Source organism: Cervus canadensis, chromosome 2 (assembly GCF_019320065.1).
Source record: "Cervus canadensis isolate Bull #8, Minnesota chromosome 2, ASM1932006v1, whole genome shotgun sequence".
NCBI classification, from domain to species: Eukaryota; Metazoa; Chordata; class Mammalia; order Artiodactyla; family Cervidae; genus Cervus; species Cervus canadensis.
Genome location: NC_057387.1, coordinates 71,102,786 through 71,127,036, shown reverse-complemented (window position 1 = coordinate 71,127,036; position 24,251 = coordinate 71,102,786). Strand labels below are relative to the sequence as shown.

Sequence of the window (24,251 nt, the reverse complement as noted above, 5' to 3'; positions counted from 1 at the left end):
GGAGAAGGGGACAACAGAGGATGAGATGGTTAGACAGCACCACCAACACAATGGACATGAATTTGAGCAAACTCCAAGAGATAGTGGAGGACAGAAAAGCTGCAGCTCATTGGCCCACGAAGAGTCAGACATGACTTAGCAACTGAACATCACCACCAGAGAAATACTATTTTGTCAGAGTTTATACTGTCTTTTGTGTACCAAGTTAACATAGGCTAACCCTGAGAACTTTAGTGAAACGTGAATCTTTTCTAGTAGGATGCAATTATTTGAAGATATTTAGCTTTACATGTATTTGATTACTTTTTTGTCTTTTTTTACATAGTTTTGTGTGAGAATAGAAAAGAATCCTGGCCTTGGATTTAGTATCAGTGGTGGAATTAGTGGACAAGGAAATCCATTTAAACCTTCTGACAAGGTAAGAAGTGAATTTCTTATTGACAATTTTAATTAGCAAAGCACTGTACTATAGCAAAAAAGATTTTTAAAATTTTGTGGTTTTCCTGTGCTTTAATAAGCTAGCTAACTATGAAACCAGTTAGAAACTTTCTCGGCAAGGGGAAAAAAGCATTCACTGCAGTGATTGACAAATCCTATGAATAAGAAATAAATTTAAACATTCTCTTTGAAAAGGAAGTTGTTTGTTTTTTACTTTATGTTTTGTTCACCGTTGTATATATCTGTAAAGGAAGCTACACTGGTAATTTTTAACAATTTGTTTCCAAAAGTTGTAGATCACTTGTTTGAGAAAATGTTTTCTCATAGTAACAGAATGAATAAATACTGATTCAACACCAGGGCCAGTTAAATGACATCTTTATATTTAATCCATCATATTTGTAAAGTATTTCACTGATGGGGTTGTAGAACTGAAAGACCAGAGAAAAGAAATATCCTATGAGCACATCAGTTAGCCATGGCAGAGGGATCGGGGCCTTCTCTCATGCTCACCCCTGTTTGCCAAACCGTGGGTAAAGGTTCACCTCCTCCCCTGACTCTAACCTCAGCCATTGCCAGATATCCAGCATGCTGCTATGCTCACATTTGGCCTGTCTGATCCCACTGAAGAACACTTGACGTTTTATTCAAAAAAATGTACCCTGGGCTGCATAATCTGCCCTCTGCCATCAGTGTTTTAATACTCTCAGCTTCTAAACAATTAGTAATTATAATTTGATGGTAATTGAAACTGTCTGCTTTTGACCTCATCAAATTTAACTGCATTAAGTGACATCATAAAACTTTGGGTGATGAAGAAAGACAGAAATTAGATATAAGTAAAACCTCCATAGGCTCTTGACTTACTTCTGAGTTACATGCTGGTACAGACCTTTTCAATGTGCCACTGTTATAAAGGTAACCCACACATCAGTTTCTGATCAAAAAACCTATTTCTGAAAAAACTTGTATGCCCCTACTCTGGAGATTTCCATTGCCTTTAATCCCATATGTTCCTCCACTTCTTCCCACTCTTTTTGTTTCCTACCATCCATTATGCCCTTCTTTTTCTTTTTGGAGAAGAAAGGAAGAGGAAAGGACCAAGAGGAAGAATTATTCTTACTGTACATATTATATTAAAATGGAAGGGAAAGAAATCCCCAGTGTCCATAAGTAAGAGTTTCTTTGATTAAGTGATTGGAACAGGTATTCCCATATAAGGAATATGTATCAAGCAGCCCTATATAATTAGGGGAGTTCCAGTTTAAAATGTTTGTGTATAAATAACTGCTGCATTTCCTTTTTGAAATGATGTTGAGGCTAATCATTGATTTAGTAGAATTTAAATATTTGTGGCTTAGTAGGACCAAGTGTTTACTGAATTTTAATAAGTTATTAATATATCTTAAGACAAAAAGCATGAAATGCAAAATCATCAGAAAAATATGATATTTTTTAAAGCCTCAATCATAGCCTGTGATTCTTCCTCTATGAGGGAATATGAACACTTATAACTATTAATTTAATTTCTCATTTATAATATTTTAATGACTCTAGTGAGACTGAATTATTTCTATGATCTTATATAATCTATCCACTGAATGATTTCCCCTCAGAACCACTTTTTTTGCCTATTACTTTCTAAAACATTTAAAATCTGAAAAGTCTCTATTACTGCAAATTGATCAGATTAATTAAAAATTAATTTTAATTTCTTCTATAGTTCCAAATCTACAAAAGATTCTCAGATTGCTTTTAATTTATTGACCACATCAATCATATGGTAAATACTCAGTAAAAAGTGTTGAGAAGATCTAAAGACACTAGCTTTGGACAATTTCTATAAGAATTTAATCCTCTCACAAGGAAAGGGATTAACCTCAAAGAAATTCAGTTGTATTTCTTTGTCCCCCATGCTCCATTTCTGTAGTGGTAGCATAAAATTTAGTGTACAACCCAGTGCCTAAAACCTAAAAGTATCAAACAGCAAGAAAATGAAAATCAAGCTTAAAAATACTCTTCTTGAGAGTTTCCTGGAGCTCCAGTGGTTAGGACTTGGCACTTTCACTGCTGTGGCCCTGGGTTCAATTTCTGGGCAGTGAAATAAGATCCCACAAGCCATGTGGCACAAACAAAATGAAATACTCTTCTCTCCAAGGCTGAGGAACAAGTTTTATCATAAATTGGTTAATTTGCAGCTGTGAGGAGAGATGAGGAGAACCAAATTCAACTGATGTTTTAATTCAGCTGATAGTAACTGGATCAGAGGTTGATGCTGTCTTTTTTTTTTTTTTTTTGATGCTGTCTTTATAAGGAGTTCCAGTAAAGTTAGGAAAAAGCTTAAACTTTAATATATATATATATACCCTCTTCCAATAAGAGCTTCCCTAGTGTCTCGGGGATAAAGAAGACACCTGCCAATGCAGGAGACATAAGAGATGTGGGTTCGATCCCTGGGTTGGGAAGATCCTCTGGAGAAGGAAATGGCAACCCATTCCAGTATTCTTGCCTGGAAAAGTCCATGGATAGAGGAGCTTGGCGGGCTACAGTCTATGCAGTCGCAAAGAGTTGGACACAACTTAGCAAATGAAAAACAACCCTTTTAATAAACAGGTCATGGATTTAAAATGGTCTTTCAAGCACACTGTGTAATTTTACCATTTATGAATATTTAAGTGTTTTATAATGTCATTCAAAATTCTATGTATCCAAGATATCTGAATATCTTAGAGTCATTGAAGACTTTCTATACTAAAGCGGCCAATGGAATTGTTCCATTCTCTTTATTACAATTGCTAGAAACCACTGTTTCAGCCAAATGCCAATGACCAAAGTGAAATAGCATCCAAACTGATTACATGGTAAACAGCCAGGTAGGAAAAGCATAAAATAGTCATCCCAAAGGGCTGAGAGGATGGAGTTGGGGCAAAAGTGAGTTGTGTTGTTCAGTCTGTCAGAAGTTCCAATTTAGATTCTGTTCCAATTTAGATATTACAGAAAAACTCTTGCTCAAAAGTTAACTGAGGCTTTAGAGAGAATTGAGGATCAATCCAGATATGAAGACTGTATTGCACCAGACTTTGAGAGCTGAGAACAACATGTGGTCTTGCAAATGTAATTCCTCTCAAAGACCTCAAGGTAGTCTGAATCAACTATGGTCTCCTTGGATTAAACGTATGGAGCATGATTAGTCCTACAGTTCATATCGTTGTCAGAACAGTGGTGAACAGAACAACTACTCACAGTTGAACAACCCAACTCACTCAACATGGGGTTCATTATTTTAGGTTCACTGCCAGGTGAAAGCTGCTTTTACATACTTGAAAAGAGAAAACTGTAGGAAACCAGATAAAAATGACCTTATGTAATGCTTGCTTTTGCCCCCCAGTGAAGTGGATGGAGCCATTACCTGATTTGTTATTATAGAGGGACATTGCTATCAAGATGGCAAGATACTCCACAGAGATAAAAGATTTTGATGTAACAAATCTGATAATAATAATAATAAAAGTATATAGACTTTTACTGAGTATCTGTAATGTGTTAGTCACTATATTTGGCCCTTTAAATACATGAACTGATCTGATCTTCATAACAACTTATGTTAGTTGAATATTATTATTCCCTATTTTGTGGAATGGCCCAGAGGGTTTAATTAAGTTGCCCAGGGTCATTTAGCTGATCTGTGGCAGACAAGATTGGAACCCAGATTGATCTGATTCCAAATCCTTTTCTCTTAATAAGCCCTGTGATACACACCTCTATCTGCAAATACCACTTAGCAGAAGAGCCACATGACAAATTTATACCCTTTAGAGTTGAGACTAATATAATAATCTAATATTGAAGGTGTTACAGAACACTCTAATTAGTTATAACCTAGATATTTGCTTCAACAAATCCTCGAAAGTCAGCATATTTCCTCTACTGAACTTAGATAATTAGAAGCATACAGTACACATTGGATTGCTAAGCATTTGTATAACTTTTGGACTAAGGTATTACTACAGTGGAGATTGTGCCAATGGAACAAACCACAATAATCTTTTCCTGTGTAAATGTTCATAAAATAATGACTCATGATTGCAAAATTTAAGATACCAATACAGTTTCCATGAGATGTTGTTGGGAAGAGATTGAATTAATAGATGATTGATATCATGTTGTTGTGTGACTTCATAAGGCAGCCCAAGACTCTGAAAATAAACAAATTTTTAATGTTGCATTCACATAGCTCCTCATTCAAGGACTGATATCCCTCCTTGCTTCATTTGAGAAGGATGGACTAAGAAGCTTCTGGATTTTAAAGATATTAAAGGAGATCACAGCCCCTTTCTCTATATGCTCTAAAAGTATAGCACTGAATAATCCCATGAACAGTTACCTAGAAACAGGATCAAATGGAAGCTACATTATGCATATCCTCAAATTACATGGTAGCAGGACATACACATACTAGGATACTGAGACCAAAGAATCACTGTTCTCCACAGTTTTATCATAAACACTCATGCTCAGCAGATGCCAGAGATCTTACTTATATTTCCATGAATTTGGACAATCTGCATGTAGACAGAAGTGATGGAAGAAACAATTCATGTTCTTTCTTCAATGCCTTAATTTGCCCATGGTTTAGGTAAAAATCCCAAGCCAAAGAAGAATATTAGAGGCATGTCAACTGTAAGATTCTATAATCACCAATAAACTCTAAATGTTCTGGAATTTCAGAAAAAATCACTGTGCTTAATTGTACATAAATTTTAAAAGATCAATTCCAGATGCCAAACAGCCTGCAACCAGATGTTGGTCCCTCCTATTTACACACCACCTTCCACCCCTAGAAAAAAAAATTGTATGGAGATGGGCATTGCATCACATAAGAGTTTTTTATATGATTAATATTAAGAAGAGAAGAAAAGTTAGTTGTGCGGATCCAAAGCATTTCTTTGATACCTTTACTGGGGATAATAATACTCAGAGGCCTGCTTGGCAGTAGCAAGTTCGAAAACACACAAGAAAAATTTCCCAGGTTTGTTCAGTCTCATGACACTGGTGGATCACAAACAAAAAGTTGCAAAGATCTGTTCTCGATTTATGGAAAAAGTACATATCATAAACCTATTTACTGTCATGTATTCTCCATGGATATAAAAATCAAGAATAGCAAACACATTTATCTAGAACTCCACACAGCATATGATTAATATTTACTACATAAATATTAAACTACACGCAGTATTTCCTTAATTTTTTATAATTCCTAAAGATGATTTATTTTATATATTTCTAAATTAATTTTATAATGTAACGTATGTCTGTTCCATCCTTAATTCTACTTTGAGTGATTATGTAATGCTAAGTAATGTGGAGAACCTATTAATTTTGTGAAAATAACATTCAGGAGCAAGAAATAGATAAAATATAAATATGTGTAATTTTTATATTAAGCTGAATTTTTAAAATCAAATAACAAGCATAAATTATTTTACTACTTGGTTATTCCAGCCGCATCTTAGTCACATTGCAGTTTGAGGTTTAGAATACCATTTGGTTGTTTAAGGACATTATAAGCAAGGATTTTTTAAAATAAAAATGCATTTTTGCCTGTTTTGTTCTTTGTCTTATATGTTGAAAAGACCCTAAATCTATTCAGAAATATTAATAGAAATGCAGTCTTCGCAATCTCCTTTTAATAGGATTCTACAAGTATGATCACCTATATGAGGTCTTTTAAGAAGGCTCCAAGGCTTCTCTGGTGGCTCAGACAGGAAAGAGTCTGTCTGCAATGCAGGAGACCTGAGTTTGATCCCTGGGTCAAGAAGATCCCCTGGAGGAGGAAATGGCAACCCACTCCAGTATTCTTGCCTGGAGAATCCCATGGACAGAGGAGTCTGGTGGGCTACAGCCCATGGCGTCTCAAAAAGTTGGACATGACTAGGCAACTAACACTCACTCAAGAAGTTGTGGCAGCGTTCTTTAGCCAATTCGATGATTTTGATATCAAGACATTATGTTATAAAGAAGAGATATAAGATTTCAGCTTGCAAAGGGATGTAATAAAATATAACAACACAGACATGATTGTTTAAGAAAACATTATTATATTTTACGTATGAAAAAATAAGGTGATTTAAAAGAACCATTTCAAATAAGAACATTGACTGGGACATTTTAATTCAACAGTATATTTAGAAAAACACTTGAATTGAGATTGCTATCACTTTGTGATATTTTTTAATAATCAGTAAGATATTTTTCAATAAAATTGAAGTCCAAGTACATAACCAGTTATATTAGTTGCTACAGTTAAATGTTATCTATGTTTCATCTGCTGCATAATGTCAGCTATTTAGCATGGAACAAAATAAGCTAAATAAGGAGGCAGAAATGGTATGGGAAAGGACTTGAGACTTTTTAAGTTTGTTTCAATTTTTGGAAAAACATCAGAGACTTCTCAATCAAAATATGAAAACACTTAAAATTAGTTCATAAATAATATCTTATATAATAACTAATAAGAATGAACAGGTCCATCAATTAGAGAAAGCTTACTACTGAGGGTCCAAAAGATCCTTGAGAAATGTGTGAAATCTTTCATATTCCATTTATAAATTTACACCACAAGTTGTAAATGGTATTCCAGGGACTCCCATAGTATTTCTAATTTCTGCTTGAAGATGTTATAACTAACTAGAATCTTGAAAATATTATGAAGCCAGATTAATAGAAATGAAAACAAAATAAAAAGTAATCTTCCATGTCTCTTCCTGTAGCAATATTATTTAACTTTTAAAAATTTACCCATCTAACATTAAATACATAGCATGTATTTAATAACAATATTATCCATGTTTCCTCCAATCCACCTCCAAAGTTGCTATATGCATGGGAACCTGATACTGGCTTCCAAAGAATCACTAGTAAGCAAAATATAGAATCTGCATATACCTTCCAGGCAAGAAGATACTGCAGAGCTTTAATTTTTGTAGTTTATATTTGTCTAAACTCAAATCCTCAAGATGCAGAACCAGAGATGCAGATTTTTGTGCAAGTTAATTGAAGAATTGCTGTTAGGTGAAATCTATATGAGAATGAGGGATGCAGTAGGGCAGGTGAAGAAACCGGGCAAAGATATGGATTTAGTGGAAATTTTAATTAAATTTTAAAAATTGAATTAAAAAAAGAGAGTACCACAGAGTTGTCTCACCCTAAGGAAGGAAACAGCCTTTTGTACCCTGGCATCAGTCATTGAGGGCTTCATAAGTGGCTCAGTGGTAAAGAATCTGCCTGCCAATGCAAGAGATGTGGGTTTGATCCCTGGGTCGGGAAGATCCCTGGGTTGGGAGAAGGAAATGGCAACCCACTCCAGTATTCTTGCCTGGGAAATCCTATGGACAGAGGAGCCTGGCAGGCTACCATCCATGGGGTCGCAAAAGAGCCAAACACAAATTAGTGACTAAACAGCATCCTCAGTCATTGACTACGTGGGAAGGAGCATGACCTACCCAGCATTTCTCAGTAAGGAAGCTCCAGGCTGAGGGTAATTTTCAAAAGAAGTGTTAGATGTGAGCTGTCAGCAGCACCTGCAGAGTGAGAGCACCAACCTGATCAAGGGAATCTGGGCAGGTCCCCAGACGTGTCCATTATACTATTGTGAAAATAATGGATGTTTTTCATCTTTCAAACTGAAAGTACTTCAGTACCCATAATTCTGATATGCTTTAATCTATGAGAATTACTTCCCTAGAGCCTGAGTGCTTTCAACCATGATATCTGAGAGGGATTGCCAAAGCAACTGATACTTCAGTATGGATCCTGAAATTTGTTGTGTTGTGTTTTTTCAACAAGACACATTAAATCTGCTTTTAAATCTTTGTAATTTTTCTGATTAATCTTTTTCTTAAAAAAAAAAGACTGCTATATCCCACAAATATAGTCTGAGCCTCTCTAAGAGATAGTAATCACTAATTGAGCCAAATCTCTGTTTTTTGATAGCTGAAGAAAGTGGTTCACAAAATAATATTGATCACAAGGAGCAGGGAAATTTGGCATGAGCACACTAAGGTGGGAAAAAAAATCAGGTAGCAATAGGTACGATCAGAGAAATCTAAAACAATTAAAAAGAAAACCCAGGTAACTGCAAAACACTTTTATAGTGTCATTTTTCTCTTTGGGATGTGTAAAGAAAATCATGAGAACACAAAGAGTTGATTCTTAAGTTCTGTAAGTTCCAACTTAAGTTTTCCCTAAGATCTTTTAGATAAGTTGAAGGAAAGCCATAAAGAGAATAGAGAAAATACAAAAAGAGAATAGATTTCCAGACACCAAGTTAACCTGAAGGTCCCAGAACTCTGCTGGAAAGTTGGACTACTAGATCAGAATTTTTAGATTGTGTTATTTAAAAATGTATATATATATGTATATTTTCAAAATATATATTAGGGGGTTTAGGGGGTTTATTGCTTTTGTTTTTTGGCCGTGGTGGGTCTTCATTACTGCACACGGGCCTTTCTCTGGTAGCTGCAAGCGGGGGCTCCTCTCTAGTTGCAGTGCTCGGGATCCTCATCGCCGTAGCTTCTCTCCTGGCAGAGCACAGGCTCTAGGCGTGTGGGCTTCAGCGGTTGCATCTCACAGGCTTAGTTGCTCTGCATCATGTGGGATCTTCCCAGACCAGAAATCGAACCAGTGTCCCTTCCATTGAAAGGTGGATTCTTAACCACTGCACTACCAGAGAAGCTCCCAAAATATATAAATTGTTAATAAATCCAGTTACATTAAGCAGTGAGCACGTAATAACAGTTTAGGATTACTGCATAAGGTACAAAATTACAAGTAAGATTTTATTTAATTGTCTATCATCTTTATAATTAGCATAGCTATACATGGTCTTAGTTTTTAAATATAAAGGAGTAGAAAATTATTTCCCATATTTGAAACCTACTGGGTCAAACCCCATCACCATACACAAACCACATTCCAATAACAAGGCACTATCATTTAAACTCCGAGGATATTTATTAAAAGAAAATGGGAAGTGTTGGACTATACATTAAAATGATTAAAGAAGAATCATATCTTAAATTTGTGTTTCTCTTTGTTTATTGAGCTATACCAAGATTTATTTGTTTATTGAGAGAAAAATCATATATTCATCCTGTCCTCTACTTTAAAAAAAATGGTTTCTACCTCGACTCTGAATGACTAATTTAGTAGGATACCTCCACTGAGGTATAGGAATTGCTTATTCCTATACTGCAAGAAGACCCTACAGTATGCTGGGTTTTGTATGACGTGCACACACCAGCTGGGAGCAGCTTCAGTTCTCTGAAGGTGTCCGTCTCTGAGCCACAGTGTGAGGTCGCCAAAGAGACAGACAATTGAGAACCACTTTCACTTAGGTATCTTCTACTGATTGTGAGCTAGGGCATTCTCAGTGCTTTTACTCTGGACAACACGGTCATCCTTTTAAATCGTAATTCACTTAAAAATGTACAACAAAATTCTAACCAGTAGGTTTAACCTTTGAATTTTTAAAAAGTAAACACATATTACTTACAATCTTCACACTTCACACATTTGTTATTTTTACATGATCTTTATTACCAGGATAACTTGAAATAAAAAGGCTCTTAAGCATTTGTTGTATATTTTTAAATGCTTTTTATGTTTTATGGTTTACATACTGTTTGCAAACCAACTAAGCTTTTCCTGGAGAAGGAAATGGTAACCCACTCCAGTATTCTTGCCTGGAAAATTCCATGGACAGAGGACCCTGGCGGGCTACAGTCCAGGGGGTTGCAGAGTCAGACGCAACTGAGCAGGCACAGCCCAGTCAGTCTTTTCCTTTATATTAAAGTATCCAATTATGTTTATAATTCAGTTGTGACTTGAGTTGTATCTTTCGGGAATGTTGAAGTTTTGTACATATTTTATAATTACTAAAACTGGTGTTTTCTTTCCATAAAAAATAATAAATACAATCATAATACAGTCTCAGTCTCAGATGTGTACAACTGCAGTCTTTTTTAACTTAAACCTCAGAAAAATTAGACAGGTAATAAATGAAAACATTGTCACTATAAAAATTAAATAATATAGAAATATAGAGACTAAAAAGTAATTTTTTAAAAAAAAGAAACTTCCTTTTCTCTCTGCCTCACACTGCCAATGCACAGCCATGGCTAAGAGACACTTGTCAGTCAATGTATCAGAAATACAGGACTGTAGAGCCTTCAAGACACTTGTCACTGGACTTTTGACCTCCTGATTTCACTGCCAGCTCTAAGCAATACTCTAGCATGGTCTACTCTACATAAAGCCGTATTTTATCTAAAGAATCATAGTTTGACTGAATGTAGCTCACAAAAGAACAATTTTTCACTTTAGAAACCTTATTTTAGCGTAAGTGACAAAAAAGACTTCACTGAATTTTTCACTTCTCAGTCCATTATTTTGAAATGGTAGAGTGTCAAAAGATTTGACAATTGAAGGGGCTTTGGGGAAGCTTGCAGGGATGATAATCAGAAAGCTGATTACTGATACTATTTTAGGAATAACTAGGAAGGAGAATCCATAGCCATCTACGGTTACTCACTCTTGGTTTTAATGGCTTCTACTATTTAATGCTATATATAAAGCTGAGAAGAAAAGCCAGTAGGAGCACTGACAGAATCAGTCAACTGTACGAAACTTAGCAACCCAACTATTCACCACAAGTTAAGTCTCATATTAAACACAGGCTTTAAAGTTTAAAGAAGTCATAAAATAAAAGAAATGGAAAATATTTCACCTGTTTTTCCCAAATAGGCAAGAACTCTGGAGAGACAGTATGTAAAGGAGTGTGATCTCTTAAAAGAAAATATGAAAATCAAATGAAAGAAGATTCTTTTTTTAAGCTTAAGAATTTTACCAAGAAATAAACAGAAATAAAAAGATAGTTTAGGTCACAATAGAGAGAATCCCAGAGATTTTTAATTTTTAGGTAATAATTGGAATACTGTAACAATCAATTTTAAAAAAATTATAATTATAATTCCTATAGGAATACCTCTGTGATATTAAAGTTTGGTCCAGACCACTGCAATAAAATGAATATTACAATGAAGCAAGCCCCACAGAATTTTTGGTTTCTCAATACCTTTAAAAGTTACACTTATACTATAATGTATCCTATTAAGTGCACAATAGCATTATGTCTAAAATAATATAGATGCCTTAATTCAAAAATACTTTATTGCCAGGGGCTTCCCTGCTGGCTCAGATGGTAAAAATACTTCATTGCCATTTTTTTTAAGTGAGTGAAGAGATGGAGTAGGAGGTTGGAGTTAGCAGATGCAAGCTTTTATGTATAGAATGGATAAACAAGGTCCTGCTGTATAGCACAGGGAACTATATTCAATATCTCATGATAAATCGTAATGGAAAAGCATATTTTTAAAAAAGCAGTTTAGTTCAGTTCAGTCACTCAGTCGTGTCCAACTCTTTGTGACCCCACGAACCGCAGCCAGGCCTCCCTGTCAATCATCAACTCCCAGAGTCCACCCAAACCCATGTCCATTGTGTCGGTGATGCCATCCAACCATCTCATCCTCTGTCGTCCCCTTCTCCTCCTGCCCTCAATCTTTCCCAGCCTCAGGATCTTTTCAAATGAGTCAGCTCTCCACATCAGATGGCCAAAGTATTGGAGTTTCAGCTTCAACATCAGTCCCTCCAATGAACACCCAAAACTAATCTCCTTTGGGATGGACTAGTTGGATCTCCTTGCAGTCCAAGGGACTCTCAAGAGTCTTCTCCAACACCACAGTTCAAAAGCATCAATTCTTCGACTCAGAGCTTTCTTTATAGTCCAACTCTCACATCCATACATGACTACTGGAAAAGCCATAGCCTTGACTAAATGGACCTTAGTTGGCAAAGTAATGTCTCTGCTTTTTAATATGCTGTCTAGGTTGGTCATAAATTTCCTTTCAAAGAGCAAGCATCTCAATTTCATGACTGCAGTCACCATCTGCAGTGATTTTGGAGCCCAGAAAAATAAAATCAGCCACTGTTTCCACTGTTTCCCCATCTATTTGCCATGAAGTGATGGGACCAGATGCCATGATCTTAGTTTTCTGAATGTTGAGCTTTAAGCCAACATTTTCACTCTCTTCTTTTACTTTTCATCAAGAGGCTCTTTAGTTCTTCACTTTCTGCCATAAGTGTGGTGTCATCTGCATATCTGAGGTTATTGATATTTCTCCCGGCAATCTTGATTCCAGCTTGTGCTTCTTCCAGCCCAGCATTTCTCATGATGTAGTCTGCATAGAAGTTATAAGCAGGGTGACAATATACAGCCTTGACGTACTCCTTTCCTGATTTGGAACCAGTCTGTTGTGCCATGTCCAGTTCTAACTGTTGCTTCCTGACCTGCATACAGATTTCTCAAGAGGCAGGTCAGGTGGTCTGGTATTCCCATCTCTTGAAGAATTTTCCACAGTTTATTGTGATCCACACAGTCAAAGGCTTTGGCATAGTCAATAAAGCAGAAATAGGTGTTTTTCTGGAACTCTCTTACTTTTTCAATGGTCCAGCGGATGTTGGCAATTTGATCTCTGGTTCCTCTGCCTTTTCTAAAACCAGCTTGAATCTGGAAGTTCACGGTTCACATATTGCTGAAGCCTGGCTTGGAGAATTTTGAGCATTACTTTACTAGCAATTGTGCAGCAGTTTGAGCATTCTTTGGCATTACCTTTCTTAGGGATTGGAATGAAAACTGACCTTTTCCAGTCCTGTGGCCACTGCTAAGTTTTCCAAATTTGTTGACATTGAGTGCAGCACTTTCACAGCATCATCTTTTATTTTTTTTAATTTTTTAAAATATTTTTTCCCTTTATTTTTATTAGTTGGAGGCTAATTACTTTACAATATTGTAGTGGTTTTTGCCATACATTGACATGAATCAGCCATGGATTTACATGTATTCCCCATCCTGATCCCCCCTCCCACCTCCCTCCCCACCCCATCCCTCTGGGTCTTCCCAGTGCACCAGCCCCAAACACTTGTCTCATGCATCCAACCTGGGCTGGTGATCTGTTTCACCCTTGATAATATACATACATCATCTTTTAGAATTTGAAATAGCTCAACTGGAATTCCATCGCTTCCACTGTCTTTGTTCGTAGTGATGCTTCCTAAGGCCCACCTGGCTTCACATTCCAGGATATCCGGCTCTAGGTGAGTGTGAGTGATCAAACCTTCGTGATTATCTGGGTCATGAAGATCTTTTTTGTATAGTTCTTCTGTGTATTCTTGCCACCTCTTCTTAATATCTTCTGCTTCTATTATGTCCATACCATTTCTGTCCTTTATCGAGCCCATCTTTGCATGAAATGTTCCCTTGGTATCTCTAATTTTCTTGAAGAGATCTCTAGTCTTTCCCATTCTATTGTTTTCCACTATTTCTTTGCATTGATCACTGAGGAAGGCTTTCTTATCTCTCCTTGCTATTCTTTGGAACTCTGCATTCAAATGGGTATATCTTTCCTTTTCTCCTTTGCTTTTTGCTTCTCTAAAAAAGAGTGTATATATATATATATACACACACACACATATATATAAACTGAATCACTTTGCTGTATGGCAGTAATTAACATAGCATTGTAAATCAACTGTACTTCAATCAAAAAATTTAAAAATATTGTTAAAAATGCTATTATCTAAGTCTTCAGTGAGTAACATCAATGATCACTGATCACAGACCACGAACAGAATAATAATATTGCGAGACTTACCAAAATGTGACACAGAAACATTGAAGTGAGCAGATGCTGTTGGAAAAATGGCACCAACTTGCTTGACAGAGAGTTGCCACAAATCTTCAATTTGTAAAAAAATAAAAAAAAATACAGTATCTGCAAAGTGCAGTAAAGTGAAGCACAGTAAAACAAGATATGCCTATGTAAAGTAGGCAAAGCCAAACATATTTTTAACTCTTATATTCAGATTCCCCAAAAGAGAATATTGCATGATAATCAAACTATAAAAAGAATTCAATGTTTTTAGTAGCCAATTTGTAATTTCTAACAAGAATCGCAGATAAAAGGAAATAAACTGATTACTTTTGGGTTGCTTTCATCAAGTCATAAGGGCAGTATCTTGAAAACTGTAAATCTATATACATTTTTATTTTTGGCTACTAAATAAATCTTTACAGTGACATAAAAGAATGATGCAAACGTATTTTTTCTGTTAGGATTGCTCCATTATATTGTTACTAAGATATATGTAATCACATAACCAGTTTCTATGGGTTTTAATAGTCTCCTGTTGCTCCAATGGATTATTAATAAATATGTGATTTTTATTTTAATATTTCTTTATCTAAAAATTTATGAAAGAGAGTTTTGAATTCCTTTAAAATCTTTGGATAAGATTTTTGTGACTTTTTTAGAGGACTTTGGTTAGTTGTATAATTTGTAATCTCTGTCTTTTAAGGCTCAATTATTTTAGGTTTCTAAAGCAATTCTTCTTTCTGTTCATTTTTTATGGACTTTATATTCATTGTTTTGTCAGTTAAAGTTCAGTCATACACTGAAACATCATATTCAGCTGCCAATGCCCTCTTTTTTCTCTTTTTCTCTACTTTGCTTCCCTCTCTTCTCTTTCCCTCCCCTCTTTAGTTTCTAATGGTCACTGGATAAATCTCTTCTCTTGCTGCATATAAAGTCTTCAGTTGTTAAGCTAGGAAACTGTTCAGAGCTCAAGATTTGACTCTTAGCAATTAACCTTACAATATTTTGTTTTCATACTTTTGACTCATAGAGTAAAACTATTGATAACACCTTTATTCTTGATATGTCAAGTGGTCTAATAATCACAGGGATTAAGTAAACACAGTCTACTGTGCATTTGTAATGCTATTCATTTGAGCCACATCATAGCTTAATATTAATATTGCCCAATTTATGAAAAAAAAATATTTTCCAATATTTGACCCCCAAAAAAGTTACCCCTTAAAGCTATTGAATCAGTGGCTTACTGATTAGTGTTTACTATTTCTATGAGTGTTTACTATTTATTTCTATGAATCAATTTTTTCCTCCAGAAACACTCTCTGACCTTTCATAGTTACATAAAAGCATAAAATATCATATTTTATAATATATAACCAATATGTTCTAAATTATCATTGCAATAGTATGCAATTTTTATCTGATGTATGGCCTTCCTAGAAACCAATTTCTTAGCATCAGCTAGAGCCAAGTTTTTTCAGAATTTTAAAGAAAAGTATATTTCACAAACTGATGTTGCAGTTCCCTTAAGACAAGTTCTATTTTGGTGTCTACATTTACAATAGCTGAGACTGTCATAGTCATTCACCTTCATCATTAAACAGTCATATAAAGTTCCTTTCTCCTCTAAAGTTAGAATGTTAAATGTTTGCCTTGTAGACTCACTTCCTGAGTCCTTCAAGGTTTATGTCCAGTGGAGTGCAGGCTAGGTAACCAATAAGACAAGGTCAGATCTTAACACTATGAAAAACCTTCCATACCCATCTTTTTTCAAAATTGCTTGTGAAAAGCAAAACTTTTGAAAAGCCCATTATGGGTACTTTTGGGAAAACCATTTATAAACTTATATGAAAACTGGTTCAAAAACTGGGGTAGAAATATGAAATGGCAACAGGTCATGCCTATTTGCAGCACATGGCCAGCGCTCTCTAGATTAGCTTTGGTTCAAAACTGTGGGGGTTTCTCTGTGATCCCTGAGTCCATTGGATCTGTGTGTGTCTCAAGCACACTTGGATATTGGTGTTTGATAGGAGAAAAGACTTATTTGGAAAAGACTGCAATTCTGTTGCTCTGCTGCAAGATGCTCTCTAGAGGTGGTGCTGAGGGAAAACCACTGTGCTGCTGAGCCACTAAAGAACCTGAGCTGAACATGAGGTGCAAATTAGAAAAACATACTCAGCTAAGCCATTAGCCAATAACTAGACTCTGCCATTGTTGCAGATCCGATGCTCTACTGACTTGGAGCGACCAAAGGAAATAACCTCTAAACGTTCTTAAGGACCATCAGAAAACCCTCTTGTTGGGACCTATGTCCACTATTAAGAGTAAAACAATAGTTGGAGCCGTTATCACTGAGAGCCACCACTAGGAAACCACAGATGATAAAGGAAAGACCTTCTAGCCCTCTTGCCATCCCCTTCCCTAAATAAAGATGGCACTCAGTATGGGGTCAATAAATGTTGTTATATTCCCTCTTTTCAGTTGGGAATTCAAAGGAAAGATAACAAATGTTTGTTTTTCAGTACACTCCAAGACTAAGAGTAAAGAAGAATTTCCTGTCAGTAAATCTAGTACAGCTGGGAGACTCAGAAGTCTCTTAAAGTGGGCTTTGCTAGATAAAAAGACACTGGATTGTAGCTCAGTCTTCAAATTTTCAATAATTATAACAACATTTATTGACCCCATACTGAATGCCATCCACTGCTCTAAGTATTTTATATGTATTCACTCACTTAATCTAATAACTATGAGGTATAAACCACTATTACAGGCTTCCTTGGTGGCCCAGAGAGTAAAGAATTTGCCTGCAGTGCAGGAGACCCGAGTTCAATTCCTAGCTCAGGAAAATCCCCTGGAGAAAGGAATGGCTACCCACTTCAGTATTCTTGCCTGGAGAATTACATGGACAGAGGAGCCTGGCCAGCTATGGGTCGCAAAGAGTTGGACACAACTGAACACACACACCTGCAGGCCAACACCTTTGTTGCAGCCCATTGAGAACTGAGTTAAATGTCTAACCTAAAGAACTGTCAGATAATTAATTTGTGATGTTTTAAGCCACTAAGTTTGTGATAACTTATTTTAGTAGCAGCAAAAAACCTAATACACGCTGCCCGTTGAAAAACAGTTACTGAGATATTTTCCTTATTTGGGCAAAATGGACTTACCTTAGGTATATAGGTTGTTTCACTAGTTTGAATGTATTGCATGATAGTCTGATCCACACTTAGCACTCTGCTAAGTGTTACAAGAAATGAATATTTTTAGATCTTGCCCAAAGAATTATAAAATTGGTCATAGGCCATGATTTGGATCTTTGATACATACAAGATGGCTTATTGAACTTGGAATTTAGGAGATGGCTCTTTACCAATCAGTGGGAAGTTATGCTCTAATTTTAAGAATACAAATAGTTTGGTGATTCCTCACTGATATCTGTCAGTGTCAAAGTATTCTTTGAAATCTCAGAATATAATGAATTTGTTGAAAGGGTGACACGCTGCTACAAAGAACTTTTTCAAAACAGTGTCAGAGTTTTCGTATTTCTCATCTATATTCATCATAACAGAGACCATAAAATGAGCTCAGAATTATTTGGTCTCTTTCATATGACAGCGTTTATATACATAAATATAGTGGAAAATCAGGGCACTGGCCTTTCTAAGCAGTCTTTGGGGAAACATTCCACCTCCAAAAATAATGAATGCTATACATCATTATCAAACATGACACTCATTGCAATCTGTTTTGACTAATGAGGCAATATGCAGGCTGATAGGATATATGTATATACAGAAGAAAGGAAACTGTAGCAATTTCATAGTTGGTAAAAAAAATATATATATTGATTGAAAAGAACTATTAGAGCTTTAGAAAACAGCAATAAATACTTAGGAAGACTCAGGCCACCATAAGAGTAAGCTTCAAAGCAAGTCTTCAGAACAGTGGCTGAGTTCTGCAGAGCTTTGTGATGAATGAAATTAAACTTGCCTCAGACATGACATTTGTCTTCTTCTGGCATTCCGGTTGTGGGGTGTTGCTGGTTCTTCCCAGCATTGCAGATATGATGGTCACAATTTCACTCCTATGGTCTGGATTCACACAAACATTATTAAAACCGTTCCTGTACACTGAGCTGGAAAAAGGCAATCAAAATTAACTAGGGAGCACAGACTTTGACTGCTGGGACAAAATATAATAGTAAAAACAGCTTCACCCTCAGCATCCAGAGATGCAGTGCCTTATTTTGGGCAATAATGTGATTCTGTCTGTTGTACAGTGACCTCAATTGCAAAAAGAGGGGACCACCAAGGGAACTGAGTACTCATACAGTCTCCTGGATTGATGGAGCATGAGAGTTATGTGCTCAGTATGAAAAGGACCGTAAGGATTATATTTGTTTTCACAACCAGTGCCATTCACTGGTCTAGTGGATTAGTCGTTATGTTTTATCTAACTGTCCCTTTCAAACAACCTGTTTTCTTTTTCCTTGTGAACTGAGCATTTGTACAACTGAACTGACCAAAGCAACTAGCTGTTTGGACACAACACCGAATTGTGACACCATAAACTTTTAAAAAGTTTTTTAAGTTTTTATTACTATTTTCTTAAAACAGTAGTACCTTATTTTTCTTATAAGTACTGTCTAATTATTGTAGAAAAATAAGAAAATTAGAAAGTGCAGATAAGCAAAAATATACACACACACATACATATATATATATATATGTAAGGGTATACCCCTAAACATTAACAGTGGTTGTACTAGTAATGTAACATCATATATACATATGCATATATGTATGTATATGTATACACACACATATTTACACATATATATGATGTCTCATTACCCAGTACAACTACTGCCAAGTTTAGGAGTATATACCATCTGAACCACCAGGGAAGTCCTCTATTATATAGACTTCAGTTCAGTTCAGATGCTCAGTCGTATCCAACTCTTTGCGACCCCATGACTCACAGCATGCCAGGCCTCTCTGTCCATCACCAACTCCTGGAGTTTACTCAAACTCATGTCCATTGAGTCGGTGATGCCATCCAGCCATCTCATCCTCTGTTGTCCCCTTCTCCTCCTTCCCTCAATCTTTCCCAGCCATCAGGGTCTTTTCCAGTGAGTCAGCTCTTTGCATCAGGTGGCCAAAGTATTGGAGTTTCAGCTTCAGCATCAGTCCTTCCAATGAACACCCAGGACTGATCTCCTTTAGGATGGACTGGTTGGATCTCCTTACAGCCCAAGGGATTCTCAAGAGTCTTCTCCAACACCACAGTTCAAAAGCATCAATTTTTTGGTGCTCAGCTTTCTTTACAGTCCAACTCTCATATCCATACATGACCACTGGAAAAACCATAGCCTTGACTAGACGGTATTTTGTTGGCAAAGTAATGTCTCTGCTTTTTAATATGCTATCTAGGTTGATCATAACTTTCCTTCCAAGGAGTAAGCGTCTTTTAATTTCATGGCTGCAATCACCATCTGCAGTGATTTTGGAGACCCCAAAAAAAATAAAGTCTGACACTGCTTCCACTGTTTCCCCATCCATTTCCCATGAAGTGATGGGGACCAGATGCCATGATCTTAGTTTTCTGAATGTTGAGCTTTAAGCCAACTTTTTCACTCTCTTCTTTCATTTTCATCAAGAGACTCTTTAGTTCCTCTTCACTTTCCGCCATAAGGGTGGTGTCATCTGCATATCTGAGGTTACTGATATTTCTCTGAGCAATCTTGATTCCAGCTTCTGCTTCTTCCAGCCCAGTGTTTCTCATGATGTACTCTGCATAGAAGTTAAATAAGCAGGGTGACAATATACAGCCTTGACATACTCCTTTTCCTATTTGGAACCAGTCTGTTGGTGCATGTCCAGTTCTAACTGTTGCTTCCTGACCTGCATACAGGTTTCTCAAGAGGCAGGTCAGGTGGTCTGGTATGCCCATCTCTTTCAGAATTTTCCACAGTGTATTGTAATCCACACAGTTAAAGGCTTTGGCATTACATAGATTTACCATAATTTATTTAATCAATCTATTGTTAGATATTTTGGTGTGGTTTCTAATTTTTATTATTACAAATAATATCATAATGAACATGTTGGTAAATCCTTTTTGCATACTTATCCAGTTATTTCCTTAACCTGAGTTCTAGAAGTCAAATTACTGGTTAAAGTTATGGACTTTTCTAAAAATGTAATGCCTATCTAGAGTTTCATCTTTGAATAGGAAAGAAAATGAGTTAAAATCGGAAAGATAAAAATCATTCAAAAGCCTTAATGTCTCATAAAGATCTGAATTGCTAAAGTAAAATACTTGGGAATATTTTAATTAGGGTCTGCTTGTTAAACCACTTACATACATACACACACACAAAAGTTATGGGTTTAAGTGAGTCATTAAGTCTACAGATTAGCAAGAGAGATAATTTTCTGAAATACAGGCAAAGCCATTATAATATTATCTTCTATTAATACTTATTTTAATAGGAATTATTTTTAGTAATTTAAAAATAATAAGAGCAATATTGATATACAATTCACATACCATAAAATTCACCCTTTTGAAATGTACAGTCAAATGGTTTAAAGTATAGTCACAGAGTTGTGCAATCATCACCACTATCTAATTTCAGAATCCTTTTATTACCTTAAAAAAAAAATCTGAAAAAAAAATAATCTGTACACATTAACAGTCGCGCCTCAGCCCCCTGATCCCCTGATTCCTGACCCCCAGAGAACACTAATCTGCTTTCTATTTCTGCATTTGCCTCTTCTTGACATTTCATATAAATGGAATCATACAATATGTGGTCTTTTGTGAATGGCTTATTTCACTTTGCATTGTTTTCAAGTTCACTGATGTCAGCACTTCATTTCTTTCCATTGTTGAATAATATTCCACTGAATATACACGTTTTGTTTGTCCATTCTTAGGAGAAATGCTGATTCGTAGGATATCAAAATTTTATCATAATGCTTCAAATACTTCAGTAGCTCCCCAAACTGATAAGAATGTCCATTAAAGGCCCGTCTTGATCTGGCACTTACTTAATTTGGGGATTGGTGGGTTCTTCTCTCATACCCCCAACCCAACCCACTTGAACCCTTCCACAGCCACTGCAGTCATAATAGAATCACTTGCAGCTTCCTCCATAAAAAAGCACTCACTTTTGTATATGCTCTCCCTTCTATGTGGAATATCTTTCCTCTCCTTATCTGTGTGGACCCTTTAATTTTCGTTTACGATCAGTTGCCAATTAGCTCCTCTACTTGAAAGCTCCAAACATTAAGGTTAATATGGATGCAATATTTTAAATAATCTATTATGTTTCTATCATAATTAGAAGCCCCGAAACACTAAGGATGAGATGGATTCAGCTTTTCAAATAATCTATTATCCCTCTATCATAACACTTGTCACACTGCTTTATACTCATTGGTTTTCTTAACTTTTTTTCTACTATATAGTGAGCTCATTGAAGCCAAAAATTATATTCCATATATCTTTATAATACCAGCAATCGGGCCTCAGTTCAGTTGATTCACTCAGTCGTGTCCAAGTCTTTGCGACCTGATGGCCTGCAGCACCCCAGGCTTCCCTGTCCATCATCAACTCCCGGAGCTTACTCAAACTCACATCCATTGAGTCAGTGATGCCATCCAACAGTCTCATACTCTATCGTCCCCTTCTCCTCCAGCCTGCAGTGTTTTCCAGAATCAGGGTCTTTTCCAGTGAGTCAGTTCTTTGCATTAGTGGCCCAAGTATTGGAGTATCAGCTTCAGCATCAGTCCTTCCAATGGATATTCAGGACTGATTTCCTTTAGGGTGGACTGGTTGGATCTCCTTGTAGTCCAAGGGGCTCTCAAGAGTCTTCTCCAACACTATAGTTCAAAAGCATCAATTCTTCAGTGCTCTGCTTTCTTTATGGTCCAACTCTCACATCCATACATGATTACTAGAAAAACCATAGCCTTGACTAGACGGACCTTTGTTGGCAAAGTAATGTCTCTGCTTTTTAATATGATGTCTAGGTTGGTCATAGCTTTTCTTCCAAGGAGCAAGAATCTTTTAATTTCATGGCTGCAGTCACCATCTGCAATGATTTTGGAGCCCCCAAAAATAAAGTCTCTCACTGTTTCCATTGTTTCCCCATCTATTTGCTATGAAGTGATGGGACCAGATGCATGATCTTAGTTTTCTGAATGTTGAATTTTAAGCCAACTTTTTCACTCTACTCTTTCACTTTCATCAAGAGGCTCTTTAGTTCTTTGCTTTCTGCCATAAGGGTGGTGTCATCTGCATATCTGAGGTTATTGATATTTCTCCCGGCAATCTTGATTCCAGCTTGTGCTTCATCCAGCCCGGCATTTTGCATGATGTACTCAGCATATAAGTTAAATAAGCAGGGTGACAATATGCACCCTTGACGTACTTCTTTCCTGATTTGGAATGAGTCCGTTGTTCCATGTCCAGTTCTAACAGTTGCTTCTTGACCTGCATACAGATTTCTCAGGAGGCAGGACAGGAGGTCTGGTATTCCCATCTCTGTAAGAATTTTCCACAGTTTGTTGTGAGCCACACATTCAAAGGCTTTGGCATAGTCAATAAAGCAGAAGTAGATGTTTTCCTGGAACTCTCATTCTTTTTCAATGGTCCAGCAGATTTGGCAATTTGATCTCTGGTTCCTCTGTCTTTTCTAAATCCAACTTGAACATCTGGAAGTTCATAGTTCACATACTGTTGAAGCCTGGCTTGGTGAATTTTGAGTGCTACTTTGCTAGCATGTGAGATGAGTGCAGTTGTGCAGTAGTTTGAGCATTCTTTGACATTGTCTTTCTTTGGGATTGGAATGAAACTGACCTTTTCCAGTCCTATGGCCACTGCTGAGTTTTCCAAATTTGCTGGCATATTGAGTGCAGCACTTTCACAGCATCATCTATTAGGATTTGCAATAGCTCAACTCATCACCTCCACTGTCTTTGTTCATAGTGATGCTTCCCAAGGCCCACTTGACTTCACATTCCAGGATGTCTGGCTCTAGGTGAGTGATCACACCATCATGGTTATCTGGGTCATGAAAATCTTTTTTGTATAGTTCTTCTGTGTATTCTTGCCACCTTTTCTTAATATCTTCTGCTTCTGTTAGGTCCATACCATTTCTATCCTTTCTTGTGCCCATCTTTGCATGGAATGTTCCCTTGGTATCTCTAATTTTCTTGAAGAGATCTGTAGTCTTTCCCGTTATATCGTTTTCCTCTATTTCTTTGCATTCATCACTGAGGACGACTTTCTTATCTCTCCTTGCTGTTCTTTGGATCTCTGCATTCAAATAGGTATGTCTTTCCTTTTCTCCTTTGCCTTTTGCATCTTTTCTTGTCTCAGCTATTTGTAAGGCCTCCTCAGACACCATTTCACCTTTTTGCATTTCTTTTTCTTGGGGATGGTCTTGATCACTGCCTCCTGTACAATGTCATGAACCTCTGTCCATAGTTTTTCAGTCACTCTGTCTATAAGATCTAATCTCTTGAATCTATTTGTCACTTCCACTGTATAATTGTAAGGGATTTGATTTAGATCATACCTTAATGGTCTAGTGGTTTTCCATACTTTCTTCAATTTAAGTCTTAATTTGGCAATAAGGAGTTCATGATATGTTTGCCACAGTCAGCTCCCGATCTTGTTTTTGCTGACTGTGTAGAGCTTCTCCATCTTAGGCTGCAAAGAATATAATCAGTCTGATTTCAGTATTGACCATCTGGTGATGTCCATGTGTAGAGTCTTTTCTTGTGTTGTTGGAAGAGGGTGTTTGCTATGACCAGTGTGTTCTCTTGACAAAATGCTGTTAGCTTTTGATCTGCTTCATTTTGTACTCCAAATTCGCCTTTTATCCAGGTCTCTCTTGACTTGCTACTTTTGGATTTCAGTCCCCTATAATGAAAAGGACATCTTTTTGGGGTGTTAGTTCTAGAAGGTCTTGTAGGTCTTCATAGAACCATTCAATGTCAGCTTCTTCAGCATTCCTAGTTGGGGCAT

At 36.5% G+C, this 24,251-nt stretch overlaps 1 protein-coding gene across 2 annotated transcripts in view; it reads left to right on the top strand.

The window, feature by feature from the left end:
- The window catches only part of LRRC7 (leucine rich repeat containing 7), a 577,609-nt gene that overhangs the window by 537,612 nt on the left and 15,746 nt on the right, over positions 1-24,251 (top strand). For both annotated transcript variants that reach the window (XM_043460998.1, XM_043460997.1), the window contains one exon: positions 326-418. In XM_043460998.1, the coding sequence (XP_043316933.1) occupies positions 326-418 (93 nt within the window). The remainder of the gene's footprint in view (positions 1-325; positions 419-24,251) is intronic.